We start from the raw sequence: 15,577 nt of genomic DNA, 5'->3' as shown, positions 1-15,577 counted from the left end.
CCCTATAATACCTATCAGGCTTAACAGGAGCAGGAGGCAAAGAGTCAGGGTTCAGGAAGCCTCTGCAAAACATCTTCCACCACATTCAACACAGGAGGAATAGCTAAGGGCCTATGCTGGGGTAAAACAAGAATTCCTAAGCCTTTTCCTGGAATCAGAGTAATCCTGGCCTTCCCATTTAAAGTGCTCCCTCATGGAATGCAGAGTCTCTGAAAATGAGAAATCCTCAGGAGGAGAAGCAGTAGGAGTGGAATCATCCACATCAGAATCAGAATAAGTAGGATACTCCTGCAAGTCTTCATGAAGACTCTGAAGCCTCTGAACACTGTTCAAAACTATCAAACTCGGTTCCACCCTAGGCCTCTTATCAGGCGGGGGCATAGTACCTCTAATCATAGTAATCAAATCTTCTGCCATTTTAAGCATATGTTTCTTAGGTACAGAACCGAAATGCTAGGAGAAGCCCCACTGAAGCTGAACTAGGCCTACCTCTCAAAGAAGTTTTGGCAACAGAAGGAGAGGCTCTAACTACCTTGGGAAGAGAGGGAAGAACAGTTACCTGAGGAGCCCCCTCAGCCTGGCCTACCTCCTGAGAAGGCACATCCTGTAACAGTAAAGTTTCTGCCTGAGACTCCATGGAAACTCCTGGCAAAACCTCTGGCTCCACTGAGCCTTCTAAAGAACCGACGTCCGGGACTGCCGGTTCATCAACCCTAGGCTTCGCTGTTTTGTCCTTGCGCTTCTTGGGAAGCGGGCCGGAGCATCCGACGGCATTTTATAATTGCAACGCTTCCCAAACACTAACCTGGCACAGTCTAACCTCCTCTTAATAGTGCGGTTGTTAAACCTAGCACAAGAGCGGCAACCAACAACGTCGTGCTCAGGCCCTAAACAAGGTATACACAAGGTATGGTAATCCCTATGAGGTATCTATTTCCCACAAGAAATACAGTTATTCACTTTTTCTGACATCCGGTTAAATACTGAGGCAAGAAAAACCAAAATGTTCCCCAACTGGGTACTTAGCCAACTCTGTTTCGGTCTGAAACTCCGGTTTCGGAAATATTTCAGAACGCCAACCTGCACTCGCAAAACTGCTTCTGCATCGGACCATGCGGCAAAAAAGACTGAGGATATGACGTCGGTCATGCGCATTAGTACCCTGACGCACTGACGTCAGTCTAATGCGCCCTGACCGACGTCAGCCTTATACTCTGGTATTCGGGCCGACTGGATGCGGACTATACCCAATAGTAAGGACTGCAGCAATGGGGAACGAAGAACATCCAATGAGTGGATCCCCCAGTTCTGATTGGGTGGTATATTTGGCCACCTGTACATAGTACTAAGACCCAACATGATGCATCCATGTTATTTGTAGATACATTAGTTTCATACTATGAACGTATGGTGGAGCATCAGACAACTGAGGTATATAATAATTGTATGGAAGCTCAAGCTTTTGAACATGAGGAGTTTTATCGTAATCATGTCAGGGAGTTAGCTAAGGAACTTGCCAATTTGGAGACACAGTTACTTAAAAAGAAAACGCAGAAGTTTCAGCGTGATCTGACCGATTATGAAAAGGGTAAACCATTCATGGTTCAGAGAAATGTAAGATTTTTTGATACATCCAGTAGAATAAACAAGAAAAAGAGGCCGAGATCAATATTGAAGAAAAATACTTTCTCTACTAGTAGTGTTACAGATGAGGATACATCCTCAGCCACGGATCCTGAATGCCCTTCCAATCAGGGGTCCCCAGTAGCCAAACGCAAACCTTCAGCAGACCCTTTAGATATAGGAAACGGAGGGGGGGCAGGAAACATAGGGGCTTACAGTTTGCAACAGCTACTACAGAAGATAGTCAAATAATTGATAATGTGCACAATATATCTTCCTTTGAATTATCCTCTGACCAAAATAAAGTTCTTAACAAGGGTTTGAATTTTGTGCCTTCCTCTTTTGTCTCGGAACAGACTTTTGTTAATGAATTAAATGAATTTTGTCGAATGATTAATCTCAAAATATTTTTTGCAGATTGTGATCTCTCTCAAAGTTCATCTGGTTTTCATTTTGGGAAATCGACATTCCAACCACCCATGGATAGGCATGTGGCCATATTCAGGGAGTGTGTGCTCAAAGATCTACATTTTTCACCTGGATATCACCCTACCAAATATAATTTGACCCCTTTGGAGCGCAAGGGGTTACAGGAACTCAGTTCCAATCATGACATCATCATTTTGCCAGCAGACAAAGGGGGTGGTATTGTGGTTATGGATCGGGTTATGTATATTGCCGAAGCTTACAAACAGTTATCTGATGCTAGGTTTTATATGCATATGGTAATAGACCCGACGCCTAATTTCAAATCACTAATTGACTCTTTCCTGGATATGGCCACTGAAGAAGGGGTTATAGACCAACGCACATGTAAACAGCTTAAGGTCACCAATCCTATTCCTCAATATTTGTATTTGTTGCCAAAAATGCATAAACATCCTACGTGTCCTCCGGGCCGACCTATTGTTTCTGGCAGAGGCTCTCTAACAGAGCCCCTGTCTGTTTTTCTTACATATTATCTCAAATAATTATTGTCTATGGTCAGGTCCAGGCTTAAGGACACAAATGAATTTCTGAACATTCTTCATGATACTCAGTTGGAATCGGATTGGTGGCTCTGCACACTGGATGTCGCCTCTTTATATACTAGTATCCCACACCAGGCTGGGCTATCAGCTATAGCATTTTGGTTAGAAGAATCCAAGCTCTATTCTACTGGATTTAATAACTTTCTTATCAATATGACTGAATATGTACTAACTAAAAATGTCTTTTTCTTTGATGCTCAGATATATTGGCAAACCAGGGGAACAGTCATGGGGGCTTCTTTTGCCCCGATATATGCTGACCTATTCATGGGTTATTTTGAAAAAATCTACATCTATGATATTGGTAACAACAAATTTCTGGCAGAACTAGACATTTGGAGGAGATACTTGGATGATTGTTGGATGGTGTGGCGGGGGGATATACTTTTGGCTAAAGAGTTTGTTCAATATTTGAACAATAATGCATGGGGTATCAAGTTCACTTTGGAGACTCAATACCATGAAATTGTTTTCCTGGATGTCAAGGTTACCAGACAACATGATCATACTCTGGCGACGAGTGTACACAGAAAGTTTCCACAGTATAATTCTCTTTTACATGCCTCTAGTAATCATCCCCGCCACATCATCAGCAACATTCCCAAGTCACAATTCATACATACGAAACGTATTTGTTCCTCTACTAAATCTCATGCAGAATGTGAACAAGATCTTTGTGACAGATTTATTCAGAGGGGATATAACAGATGTCGACTTCATAAAACCATCCAGGAGGTCAGACATATGCCACGGTCCCAATTATTAACATACAAACATGAACAAGAGGCGCTTACTCATTCCCAGGCACAACCTATCAGATTCACAGTTACCTATGGCAACAATACCCCTTCATTTAGAAATATTGTTGATAATCATTGGAGTATTTTGAGAGCACATGAGTTTTTATCTGACATATTACCTGAGACATGCTCCTTTTCATACCGTAGGGGTAGGACGTTGAAGTCACACTTTACACATTATAAAAAATTTCACTCTACAACAACCACACAAATGACCTTGTTTGGGGATCCACTCATTGGTTCCTTTCCCTGTGGTCACTGCAGTGCATGCAGGTATATGAGCAAAATGAAGGAATTCTCAAGTGCCAACACTTCACGAGTTTTCAACATTAGGATCTTTGATAATTGTAGTTCTGATTGGGTGGTATATTTGGCCACCTGTACATGTACTTTATTTTATGTTGGCCAAACCTCTCGTCCACTAAGATTTCGCATAAGTGAGCATCTCAGTGCTATCAGAACTAAAGAATTAACAAATGCCCTATATAAGCATACTTTGATTCACCAAACTGCCCAATTTCAATTTACCATCATTGATAGGATTCAGCTGCCGAGGATGACCAAGGCAGGCTGGCATGAAAAGCTCAATAACATGGAAGCATTATGGATTACAAAACTGGGTGCTTTGTTCAAACCTGGGTTAAATGAATGTGGATAAAGCTGTATGCGGATATTATATACTATATATTTATACATCTGTTGTTGTATTTTAGGGTTTGAACTGAGCTTATTTTCCCTATTCCACTGGGGATTAATGTGATGTGATTATATTCATTTTTGTCACTATTTTCTGTTTTTATGAATTGTTCATATAAAAAATTTTTCTTTTTGGTTACATATCCCTTTAAATTTCTCAGTATATAAGGAACATCAGTATGCATCATTTTAACTTTTTCTTTCTGCACTGAAGAAGGCCATTACATTGGCCGAAACCGGTTTGCATTTTTTCAGTTTTTTTATTTTGTTTCTCAACATGCCACAATAAAGTAGTTTTCTGCTTGCCTAAACCTTTGTACTGGCTCGTGTTGTGCGTTTTGACATTTTGGTTTGAGCCTTGCACTGGATTTACCTTGCGTGTCTTTTTTGGTTTGCTCTGCTGGACAGAGGCACAGGAAACTAATCTAAGGAGGCGGCGAAAGCCAACACATTCTGGCTAGGCTTATAAATGCCTTCGGGCAGATAGCCTAGTACCCACCTATGAACCTATCTATGTATCCAGTGGAATAATTCAGTAATTAAAATGAGAACAAATAAATCCACTTAGCAAGTATTTTCTTCAATTTAATCACTGTCATGCCTATCTACTTACCAAGTAAAGATATGATAATAAAGAACAATTAAAATCCAGCCTGAGAGCCTGGAAATCTTCATTATAATTCGAGGAAACTTGCACAAATCCAGGCTGCAATCACATGTAATGTTATCTGTTTATGTTGAGTCATGTAAATGAAATGCAACTTTAGCTTACCTTTGCTTAAGCAAGTTAACCCTTTACTGCATAGTTTAACAGCACAGAACCTGTCCAACTAGGAGAAAGTTAAAAAAAGTAAGCAATGTCTCTTTCGGCTTTTCCTGGTTAGGGGTCGTCACAGTGGATCACCAGTCCACAGACTGAGTGACAGTGGCATTATTACAGTGTCGAGCAGCCAGCCCAGCACCCAACCTTCACAGAAGACACAGACATACACACATGCATCTACCTGCATGTTTTTAAAACTCACTTAATCACAGGGAGGATATGCAGACTCCGCAGAAAAGGAGCTCCAGCCGAGAATCTAAACAGAGAACCTCTTGCTGTTAGGCAACAGCACTAACTGCTGCACCCCCGCGGCTAATCAGGAGAAAGTTAAAAAAGTAAAAAGTCATTTTTGTTGTAACAACTAACATAGCTTCCTCAACATGTACAAGTGTGTAACAAAGACAACACCAAAAGGGTTAGAAGATAAATCAACTAAAAGCAGCTACATGCTTCAGAATTCATGTCAGTTAAAATAATTCTAAAAAAGGCATTGCTGGCTGCTCACAGAGGCACAAGCACATGTGAACAGTGCTCTTAACACAACCATCACTCTACAAAGAAACCATTTAAAGTAAAAAAGCTTATCTTGTTGGCTATCTACAAAGCAAATCAGACTTTTGGAAGTGTTATGTTTTATGGATTTTTTTTTGGAAAAATTAAATGAATCACACTTTTAATAAGCCATCTAACCAGGTCTGTACCCCAAAGGGCTTTGGAAATGAGTCTTTGCTATAAGAGGTTAATTTCCAAAACTGCTGCTCTGATACAAAAACAAAATAAAAGAACAGTTTAAATGGTAACAAATATATTAGCATTTAATTTTATTTTTTGTTTTCAAATCATGATCATTTAATAGTTTGGAACTTACTCTTCTAAAACAATAACATCTTCATGTTGAGTGTAATGCCGAGCAAGCCGGAGGGCAAGATCATTTGCTTCTGAGCTGTTAAAACAGAAGAAAGTTGTAATTTATGTCAAAACTAATTTTATGAGTTTGAGCATATGACGTAATTCAACACAAATCTTTTGATATTTACATACAAATATTCATTCATCAATACCAGTTGCATCTTACTTTGTGTTTCCCCAGAAACAGTGCATATTCTGACACTTCAGTCATTTCAAGGCAGAGATACTAATCATGGAGAGGATATTTCAGGATGCACATACTGTATTAAGAGTCGCAGGAAATCATATCAATTCACTTATATTATATACAATATACAAAGATGCACACATTTATGTATATATCTACAACAATCTTCAAATAGATATATACACACACACACACGCATGTATATATATATATATATATATATATATATATATATATATACATACACACACACACACATATATATATATATATATATACACACACACATATATATATATATACATACATACATACATACACATACATATACATAGAGATAGAGGCATAGATATATACGAGCACACACACAAGATAATACATAAAATGATATCTAAATGTACATGCATTATATAATATACAACATCAACATGAACCACCCTTTTCATATGTTGTACAAGAGGTCAGTGTGTCACTTCAATAGTGACCATCACTTACAACCAATGTTTATACCATCAGGTAATTGGCCATACATTCTTACATAATATTACATTATACATATGTGTGTGTATTATTTATTATTTATTTTATTTATTCATTTTCAGTTTGATTACCGGGGAAGTCCACTGGGCCAAGAAGTGCCCATTTTCAGTGGAGGCCCGGGGAGAAATCTCCATGTGCAATACAGTACAATAAAGGTTACAAAATACAAAAAAGGTTACATAATGAATGAGATGTAATACAAGAGTAAGATTCATACATTCAAAAAAAATAGCAAGCGTAATATACATCATGAGACAATTTAAAGAAGCAAAACACAAATTTTTTTTTTTTTTTTTTTTTTGTTACTCTTAGGAAATTCACAATATTTACAAGCTTGGAGTTTATTTAAAGTCAGCTAGTGTATCTATATCTATATATATATATATATATATATATATATATATATATATATATGGGAACACTTCACAATGCCGAAATCCTGAATTATCAAATTTCATATGGCCGAGACCATATGATTAAACTTTTGGAATCCCAACATTGTGAACGGAGAGCTGGATACAGCACGGAATGGGAGATTTCCCTTTTCCACACTGTAGTGTGATTAGCAGAGTTGGAATATTTAAGTAGCGGGGATGTGGGGAGTATAGCCCCCCCACATGGGGGGTGCAGGAGGGCTTGCCCCCTGCAGAAACATTTAAACTGTTTGTTTTAAACTCTTTTCGCTTCCTTAAATTTACTAAAATATATGATGGTTTTCCAACCGTTTCATAGGAACCCAAATTTAACAATTGGTGGTCAATTGATTGATCTAAAGAAATTCCCTTTAATCATGGAGTTAACTGTACTCGATTTATATCCTTTTCTAGGAGTACCAGTACAGGATATTTTAAAAGAAATAGAACTCCCTATTTCCTATTTAATTATAGTAAGACAGCTAAAAGACTTGGTTATAAACTATTTTAACAACTTTGAAATGAAAGGGGAAGATTTAATAATTTCTAAGTAATCTATGGAAGCGCTGTTGCAGGATAGAAAATATATAACCGCAGCATATAAATTGATAAAGAGAGGAAGTATAATAATTATATTCTTTTATCGAGTTACTGGAGAGAGAAATTGATATTCCCAGATGACAATAAGATATTGGAGGCATTTAAATTAACATTAAAGTCCATCCTTCAGAAATTGGTATTTACGCAGCTGATGATATTTAACAATGCATACTATACTCGTCTCACTTTACACAAATTTGATGCGAAGAATTCACCCATATGCCCACATTGCTTTGATCAGACAGCAGATTTGCTTCACATGTTCTGGAGTTGTAAGTGCATTTATAAATTGTGGAATTCATTAAAATTGCAGTTACAAAAAATGGGTTACCAAAATTCAACACTCTCTTGGGAGTTTATGATTCTTCATATTCCCCCGGAGAATCTAAATAAATCAAAAACGATTGTATTTATGAATATTTGCCTATTAATGAAATTATATATAGCCACAAATTGGTTGAACCCAGCCCAGACATCGTGGGAAAATTTCAGATTGTTGGCAATAAAACACATCTTAGCGCATAAACTGTTAATCAGTGATCACAAGAAAAATATCAACAACATAAAAATCTGGGAGCAAATTTTTAATATTATTTTGGCTTAAGAGGTTACTATCCACGGTTTCTCGGGAACCAGAATATAGTCTAAATCAACCTTAGATTAGATAGAAAATGTACAGAAAAGACAGATTGTTGGCTTGGATTTGTTAATGTTGGATTTTTTTTTTTTTTTTTTATTATTTTCCTTTTGATTGTGAGTGCTGTACCTTTGATCAATACATGAGGTTGATATATATGTGAAATTAACCAATGGAAGCATTTTGTATATATTGTATATAATGTGTGAATTTGTAATATGGTTGTGAAAAATAATAAAAAAATGATTATTGAAAAAAAAAATAAACTGTTTTTTTTTAATTTGTTTCGGAATTTCGATATTCCAAAAGATACAGTGGATATAAAAAGTTTACACACCACTGTTAAAATGCCAGGTTTTTGTGATATAAAAAAATGACACCACAATAAATCATTTCAAAACTTTTCCCACCTTTAATGTGACCTATAACCTGTACAATTCAATTGAAAAACAAACAAATCCGTTAGGGGGAAAAAATATAAAAAATAAAAAATGTACAATAAGCTGGTTGCATAAGTGTGCACACCCTTAAACTAATGCTTTGTTGTGTGTGCACCCTTAAAAGAATACTTAGTTGAAGCACTTTTTGATTTAATTACAGCCTTCAGTCTTCTTGGGTAGGAGTCTATCAGCATGGCACATCTTGACTTGGCAATGTCTGCCCACTCTTCCTTGCAAAATTGCTCCAAATGTGTCAGACTGTGAGCTCATCTCTTGTGCACAGCCCTCTTCAGGTCACCCCACAGATTTTCTATTGGATTTAGGTCTGGGCTCTGGCTGGGCCATTCTAAAACTTTAACTTTCTTCTGGTGAAGCCATTCTTTTGTTGATTTGGATGTATGCTTGGGGTCACTGTCATGTTGAAAGGTGAAATTCCTCTTCATCTTTGGCTTTCTAGCAGACACCAAAAGTGACTGGTATTTGGAACTGTTCATAATTCCCTCCACCTTGACTAAAGCCCCAGTTACAGCTGAAGAAAAGCAACCCCAAAGCATGATACTGCCTCCACTATGCTTCACGGTGGGGATGGTGTTCTTTTGGTGATGTGTTGTATTTGTGCCAAACGTACGTTTTGGAATTGTAGCCAAAAAGTTCAACCTTGGTCTCATCAGACCATTAACACATTTTCCCACACGCTTCTGGGAGACTTGATGCATTGTTTTGCAAATTTTAGCCGGGCCTGGATGTTTTTCTGGTTAAGAAAAGGCTTCTGTCTTGCAACCTTACCCCATAGCCCAGACATATGCAGAATATGGGAGATTGTTGTCACATGTAGTACTCAACCAGTACTTGCCAGAAATTCCTGCAGCTCCTTCCGTGTTGCTATAGGTGTCTTGGCAGCCTCCCAGACCAGTTTTTGTCTCGTCTTTTCATCAGTTTTGGAGGCACATCCAGTTCTTTGCAATGTCACTGTTGTCCCATATTTTCTGCACTTTTTGATGACTGTCTTCACTGTGTTCCATGGTACATCCAATGGTGATACCCGTTCTTTGTAATGTCACAGTTGTCCCATATTTTCTGCACTTTTTGATGACTGTCTTCACTGTGTTCCATGGTACATCCAATGGTGATACCCGTTCTTTGTAATGTCACAGTTGCCCCATATTTTCTGCACTTTTTGATGACTGTCTTCACGTGTTCCATGGTACATCCAATGGTGATACCCATTCTTTGCAATGCCACAGTTGCCCCATATTTTCTGCACTTTTTGATGACTGCCTTCACTGTGTTCCATGGTACATCCAATGGTGATACCAGTTCTTTGCAATGTCACAGTTGCCCCATATTTTCTGCACTTTTTGATGACTGCCTTCACTGTGTTCCATGGTACATCCAATGGTGATACCCATTCATTGCAATGTCACTGTTGTCCCATATTTTCTGCACTTTTTGATGACTGTCTTCACTGTGTTCCATGGTACATCCAATGGTGATACCCGTTCTTTGCAATGTCACAGTTGCCCCATATTTTCTGCACTTTTTGATGACTGTCTTCACTGTGTTCCATGGTACATCCAATGGTGATACCCGTTCTTTGCAATGTCACAGCTGCCCCATATTTTCTGCACTTTTTGATGACTGTCTTCACTGTGTTCCATGGTACATCCAATGGTGATACCTGTTCTTTGCAATGTCACAGTTGCCCCATATTTTCTGCACTGTTTGATGACTGCCTTCACTGTGTTCCATGGTACATCCAATGGTGATACCCGTTCTTTGCAATGTCACTGTTGTCCCATATTTTCTGTACTTTTTGATGACTGCCTTCACTATGTTCCATGGTACATCCAATGGTGATACCCGTTCTTTGCAATGTCACAGTTGCCCCATATTTTCTGCACTGTTTGATGACTGCCTTCACTGTGTTCCATGGTACATCCAATGGTGATACCCGTTCTTTGCAATGTCACTGTTGTCCCATATTTTCTGCACTTTTTGATGACTGTCTTCACTGTGTTCCATGGTACATCCAATGGTGATACCCGTTCATTGCAATGTCACTGTTGTCCCATATTTTCTGCACTTTTTGATGACTGCCTTGTCCCATATTTTCTGCACTTTTTGATGACTGTCTTCACTGTGTTCCATGGTACATCCAACAGTGATACCCGTTCTTTGTAATGTCACAGTTGCCTCATATTTTCTCAACTTTGTGATGACTGTCTTCACTGTGTTCCATGGTACACCCAATGGTGATACCCGTTCTTTGTAATGTCACAGTTGCCCCATATTTTCTGCACTTTTTGATGACTGTCTTCACTGTGTTCCATGGTACATCCGGTGGCGATACCCATTCTTTGCAATGTCACTGTTGTCCCATATTTTCTGCACTTTTTGATGACTGTCTTCACTGTGTTTCATGGTACATCCAATGGTGATACCCATTCTTTGCAATGTCACAGTTGCCCCATATTTTCTGCACTTTTTGATGACTGTCTTCACTGTGTTCCATGGTACATCCAATGGTGATACCCGTTCTTTGTAATGTCATAGTTGCCCCATATTTTCTCCACTTTTTGATGACTGTCTTCACTGTGTTCCATGGTACATCCAATGGTGATACCTTTCCTTTTTTATTTTCTCCAAGTCTTTTGTGTTTCTAATACCATGGGAGGAATGGACCCCATTCCGTAGTAAAAGTATGATTAAAGTTCATGAAATTAGTATTGTTTCAATCTTTCATGTCAGCCAGTAGTGCTGTTTGTAGCACTCACAATGTACCCCGTAATGACTCCTTCTGCAGTTCGTATGGAGTTACATGTATTGGTAACATATCTAAATACCATTGTAAATTATTTTTTTTTATAAGACCCATTGCTCTTACTACTACTGGAACTGTCTGGGTATCTTTCTTCCACATTGCCCTTGTTTCTGCTTGCAGAGCCTGATATTTTATAACTTTGCGTGTCTCTGTGTGCAGTTCACTGTAGTCACTAGGTGCGGCGATTTCAATGATCAATGCTACTCTTGTCTTCTTTTCTTGGACCACTATATCCAGTTTTCTAGCATCTATCTTTTGAACTGTTGGTAATGGGTGATCCCATGTGATGTAACTTCTTCATTTTCTATGATGCTTTGTGGCTCATGTTTCTAGTGTTTTTTGGCCACTTCAATACCATAATGTTTGCACAATCTCCAGTGCAACAGTCTCGCCGCATTACTATGCATTTCACTATACAATCCTTCTGCCATTAGTATGTTGCAACCAGCAACAAGATGTGGAACTGTTTCCAATTCAGTTTTACAAAACCTACATTTGTCTGTTTCTCCCACATGTTCAATGGACTTTATTAACCAATGTGTACACAGCCCACTATCTCGGGCTGCCAATATTAACCTTTCATCTCTTGGTTTGAATTTGCTTCTCCTTAACCATTCCTGTGTTTGTTCCTGATCAACATTAATTTTTTTTCATGAAGTTTTCTATACTTGCAACTATATATATGCTTTTTCCACATTTCTTGCCTTCTCATCTGATCCTTTACCTTATATTCTTTCTTTTGTTTTTTGACACATTCAGTTGCTGCCTGATTTTTATCTGCTTCTGGTTTGATTTCCACTCCTGCTTGATGCCTATAAACTTCTGCTAGATTAAGCAGAAAAGCCATCTTAGATTTATTCTCCTCATGTTTCAAAACTTTCACTACATTTGGGTCTTGTGAGGTCAGCAGATATGTATAGAGCCCATGATTGCAGAAGTATACATATAATCAATTTCAAGGAGTCCCATCCCCCCTTTGGAACACGGAATATATAATCTTGGTTTGCACTGATTTTTATAAATGATTTGGTTGTCATGAAGCATCCTTCTTGTTTTCCTATCTAATTTATCCAACACGTTCTGGGGCCAGTCAATCAATCCAAAACTGTAAGTTAGGACAGGAAGAGCAAGTTGGTTTATAGCTTGGATTTTGTTCCTAGATGTCAACGCTGTTTTCAGATTTAAAGTCTTCTAAAGAATTCCTAAGTTTTATTCGCATTTGTTCATGTTTTATTGTTAATTCTTCATCAATTCTCAAGTATTTATATACTCCCTCTTGCTCAAGTTCTTTTATATCACATTCTTGTCCCAAACTGATGTTTTCCTGGTGCTGCAGTTTTCCTGCTTTAAAGGTTGCTTTTGCACATTTATCAAGACCAAATTACATTCTTATATCATCTGAAAAAGTTTTGACAACTTGCAGTTGTGCTTTCAGTTCCTCATCTGATGAGCTATACAGTTTTAAATCATCAACAAAGTGAAGGTTATAAGTCTTTACACTTGCTGTTTTCTGGGAGCCAGATTATAGCCATGGCCTAAGCTGCTGAGTAAACAGCTTAATGGGTTAAGGGCTAGCAGAATAGTAACGACAGAGAGTCGCCCTGGAATATCCCCCTTTGAATTTTGTATCCCTGGGAGAACAATTTGTCCTTTATCATGACTTAATTGCAAAATGGTCTGCCACTGTTTCATAGTCACTGTAATGTAATCGATCAGAGTGGGGTGTGTCTTATACATTTTTAAGAACTCTTATCCATAAATGAGGGATACTATCAAATGCTTTTCTGTAGTCAATCCATGCCATACTTAGATTCTTCTTTTTACAGTTCTCTACTATGTCTTTAATTATAACAAATGATCCTTTGTTCCATATGACTTTCTTTTATTGCCCTTTTGTTCTACTGCCATAATTGAGTTTTCTTCTAAATGACTATAAACTCTGTCGGCATCAATTCCCATGTATAGTTTACACGTCGTCGGAAGGCATGTTACTGTTCTATAACTTTTAGGGTAGCTTGCAGGTTCACTCATAAGTAGGAGCATTGTTTTTCCTGTTGTTAGCCAGGTTGGTGTCTGTTCTGGGTGTGCATATAAATGGTTCTTAATCATGGCTAAATCTTTGTGCAAAGTTAATACTTTTAACCAGAAGTTAGGTACTGCATCTGGGCCTGGGGTTTTCCAATTAGAGGCTTTTCTTAACTTTGTTTCAATCTCTTTAACATATTTCTTCATGAATAAGACCTAATCACAGAATAAGGCCTAGCATGGTTTTCCAGGGTGGTCATGATACAAGCCCTACTCCACAAATAAGCCCTAGTTAAGATCGTCAACAACACATGACAGACGTGTTGAATTATAAAATAATATTGACACCGGTTGACTGAGGTTATCGTACTCTGCTCACCATTTTTGGACCATTTGGACACCCAACTTCTCTTTGCAGAAAGTCGTAAGATTCTTTACCTGGGAATGCTCCACGATTCTTATTGTAACCTTAATCATCACTCACACTTGACGGTTGAGATCCTTGGCCCATAAACACTGGCAGGTGTACTCTGACTGGTCAAAGTACAAACAACACGCGCACTTGATAACGAATGGCTGTAGTTGTGTCTTCTTAACTGTCGCCATTTTGTGTTGCCATTCCGGTCTCGTAAGTCTTCAATTAACCCCCCCCAGACAAGATGAGGGCAAAACGAAAGAGCTATTCCGTCGAGTACAAGAAAGGAATCGTGGAGAACTCCCGGGGAAAGAATCTGACGGCTTTCTGCAAAGAGAAGAAGTTAGATCTCTGAATGGTCTAAAAATGGCGTGCAGTGCACGATAACCCTCAGTCAACAGGCCGACGAGGGAAATGCTAAGAAGTGCAAGTGTGGATCAGGTCGGCAACCATTATTTCCTGAGGTGGAAGACATCATCTGTGAATGACTGCTAACAGGAGAGCAAAGGCTTTGGTTGTACGCAGGGCTGATATTCAAGCATTTGCCCTTGCAATGGCACCACAGTAAGAAACCTCCCAGAAAAATTCAAAGCATCACAACATTGGCTGGATGGCTTCCTTCAGTGATATGAACTGTCTCTAAGAAGATCAACAACACTGTTCAAGCTGGAAGATACTGAAGTTATTAAACGTGCACTTGCATTCAAGTCCTTTGTTGATGGCATCGACTTTTCTAAATACCAACTCTCCAACATGATTGCTATGGATGAAACTGCAGTGTTTATGGGCCAAGGATCTCAAACAACAACTGATCAGAGGAGTGCCCTGTCAATCTACATTCCCTCCACTGGTTACGAGAGTGCACGTTACCTGTATTTTGGCAATTCGTCTAGATGGAAAGAAAACCCCATCTCCAATCATTAGTAAGGGCAAGAAAGATAAGATTGAACATGTTTCAGGCATTTACATTCTTGAAACCAAAAAGCCTGGTGCACACAAGCAGTTATAAGGAAGTGGGTTGATGTGATGTTGCCACTTGTTTTGCGAGGTGGCGAAAGAGGTCTGCTAGTCTGGGATTCAGCCAGCACTCACTGTGCTAAAGACATGAATAAATTCCTTGCACGGAAAAGAATAGATCAAATAACGATTCCCGCAGGAATGACTGCCTATCTCCAGACTCTTGGTATTGCAATAAACAAACCATTCAAGGACCATTTGCGCATGGAACCCAATGACTACATTGAAAATAGAATGGAGAGAAATCAGCATGGAAACTTTGTGAAGCCTTGGAGGATACCATTAGGAAAAGAGGGGGAGATTACCTTTGCTCAAAATAAGAGTAAGATGACTTTAGCCCTGTTGACGGTTAGGTGGTGTTTAAAGTTCAGACTTTTGACAAGCCATATCTTAAATATATGAAGTGCTGGTCTGCCTCAAGGGGTACAGAGTTTTTGTTGCATATGGATCAGATGAGGGAACAGAAGATAACTTGTGCTGTACACTCAAGACACTGCTTTTATTTTTTTGGTATTGTGGATTAGGTACTATCACTAAGACAGCTGGACAGGCTGAATAAGTCCTGTTGCAGGCATTTCTTGACGACAGAATGGGAGTGAC

The 15,577-nt window shown here is 38.7% G+C and overlaps 1 protein-coding gene across 3 annotated transcripts in view; it reads right to left on the bottom strand.

Moving 5' to 3' along the window:
• The window catches only part of LOC122799718 (5-phosphohydroxy-L-lysine phospho-lyase-like), a 789,953-nt gene that overhangs the window by 485,828 nt on the left and 288,548 nt on the right, over positions 1 to 15,577 (bottom strand). For all 3 annotated transcript variants that reach the window (XM_044068965.1, XM_044068964.1, XM_044068963.1), the window contains exon 4: positions 5,842 to 5,916. In XM_044068965.1, coding sequence (XP_043924900.1) covers positions 5,842 to 5,916 — 75 coding nt within the window. The remainder of the gene's footprint in view (positions 1 to 5,841; positions 5,917 to 15,577) is intronic.

Source organism: Protopterus annectens, chromosome 4.part0, assembly GCF_019279795.1.
Source record: "Protopterus annectens isolate FY-2018-M chromosome 4.part0, PAN1.0, whole genome shotgun sequence".
Lineage (NCBI taxonomy): Eukaryota > Metazoa > Chordata > Ceratodontiformes > Protopteridae > Protopterus > Protopterus annectens.
Note: the sequence above shows the minus strand (reverse complement) of the source record. Positions and strands in the feature narration are given on the sequence as shown.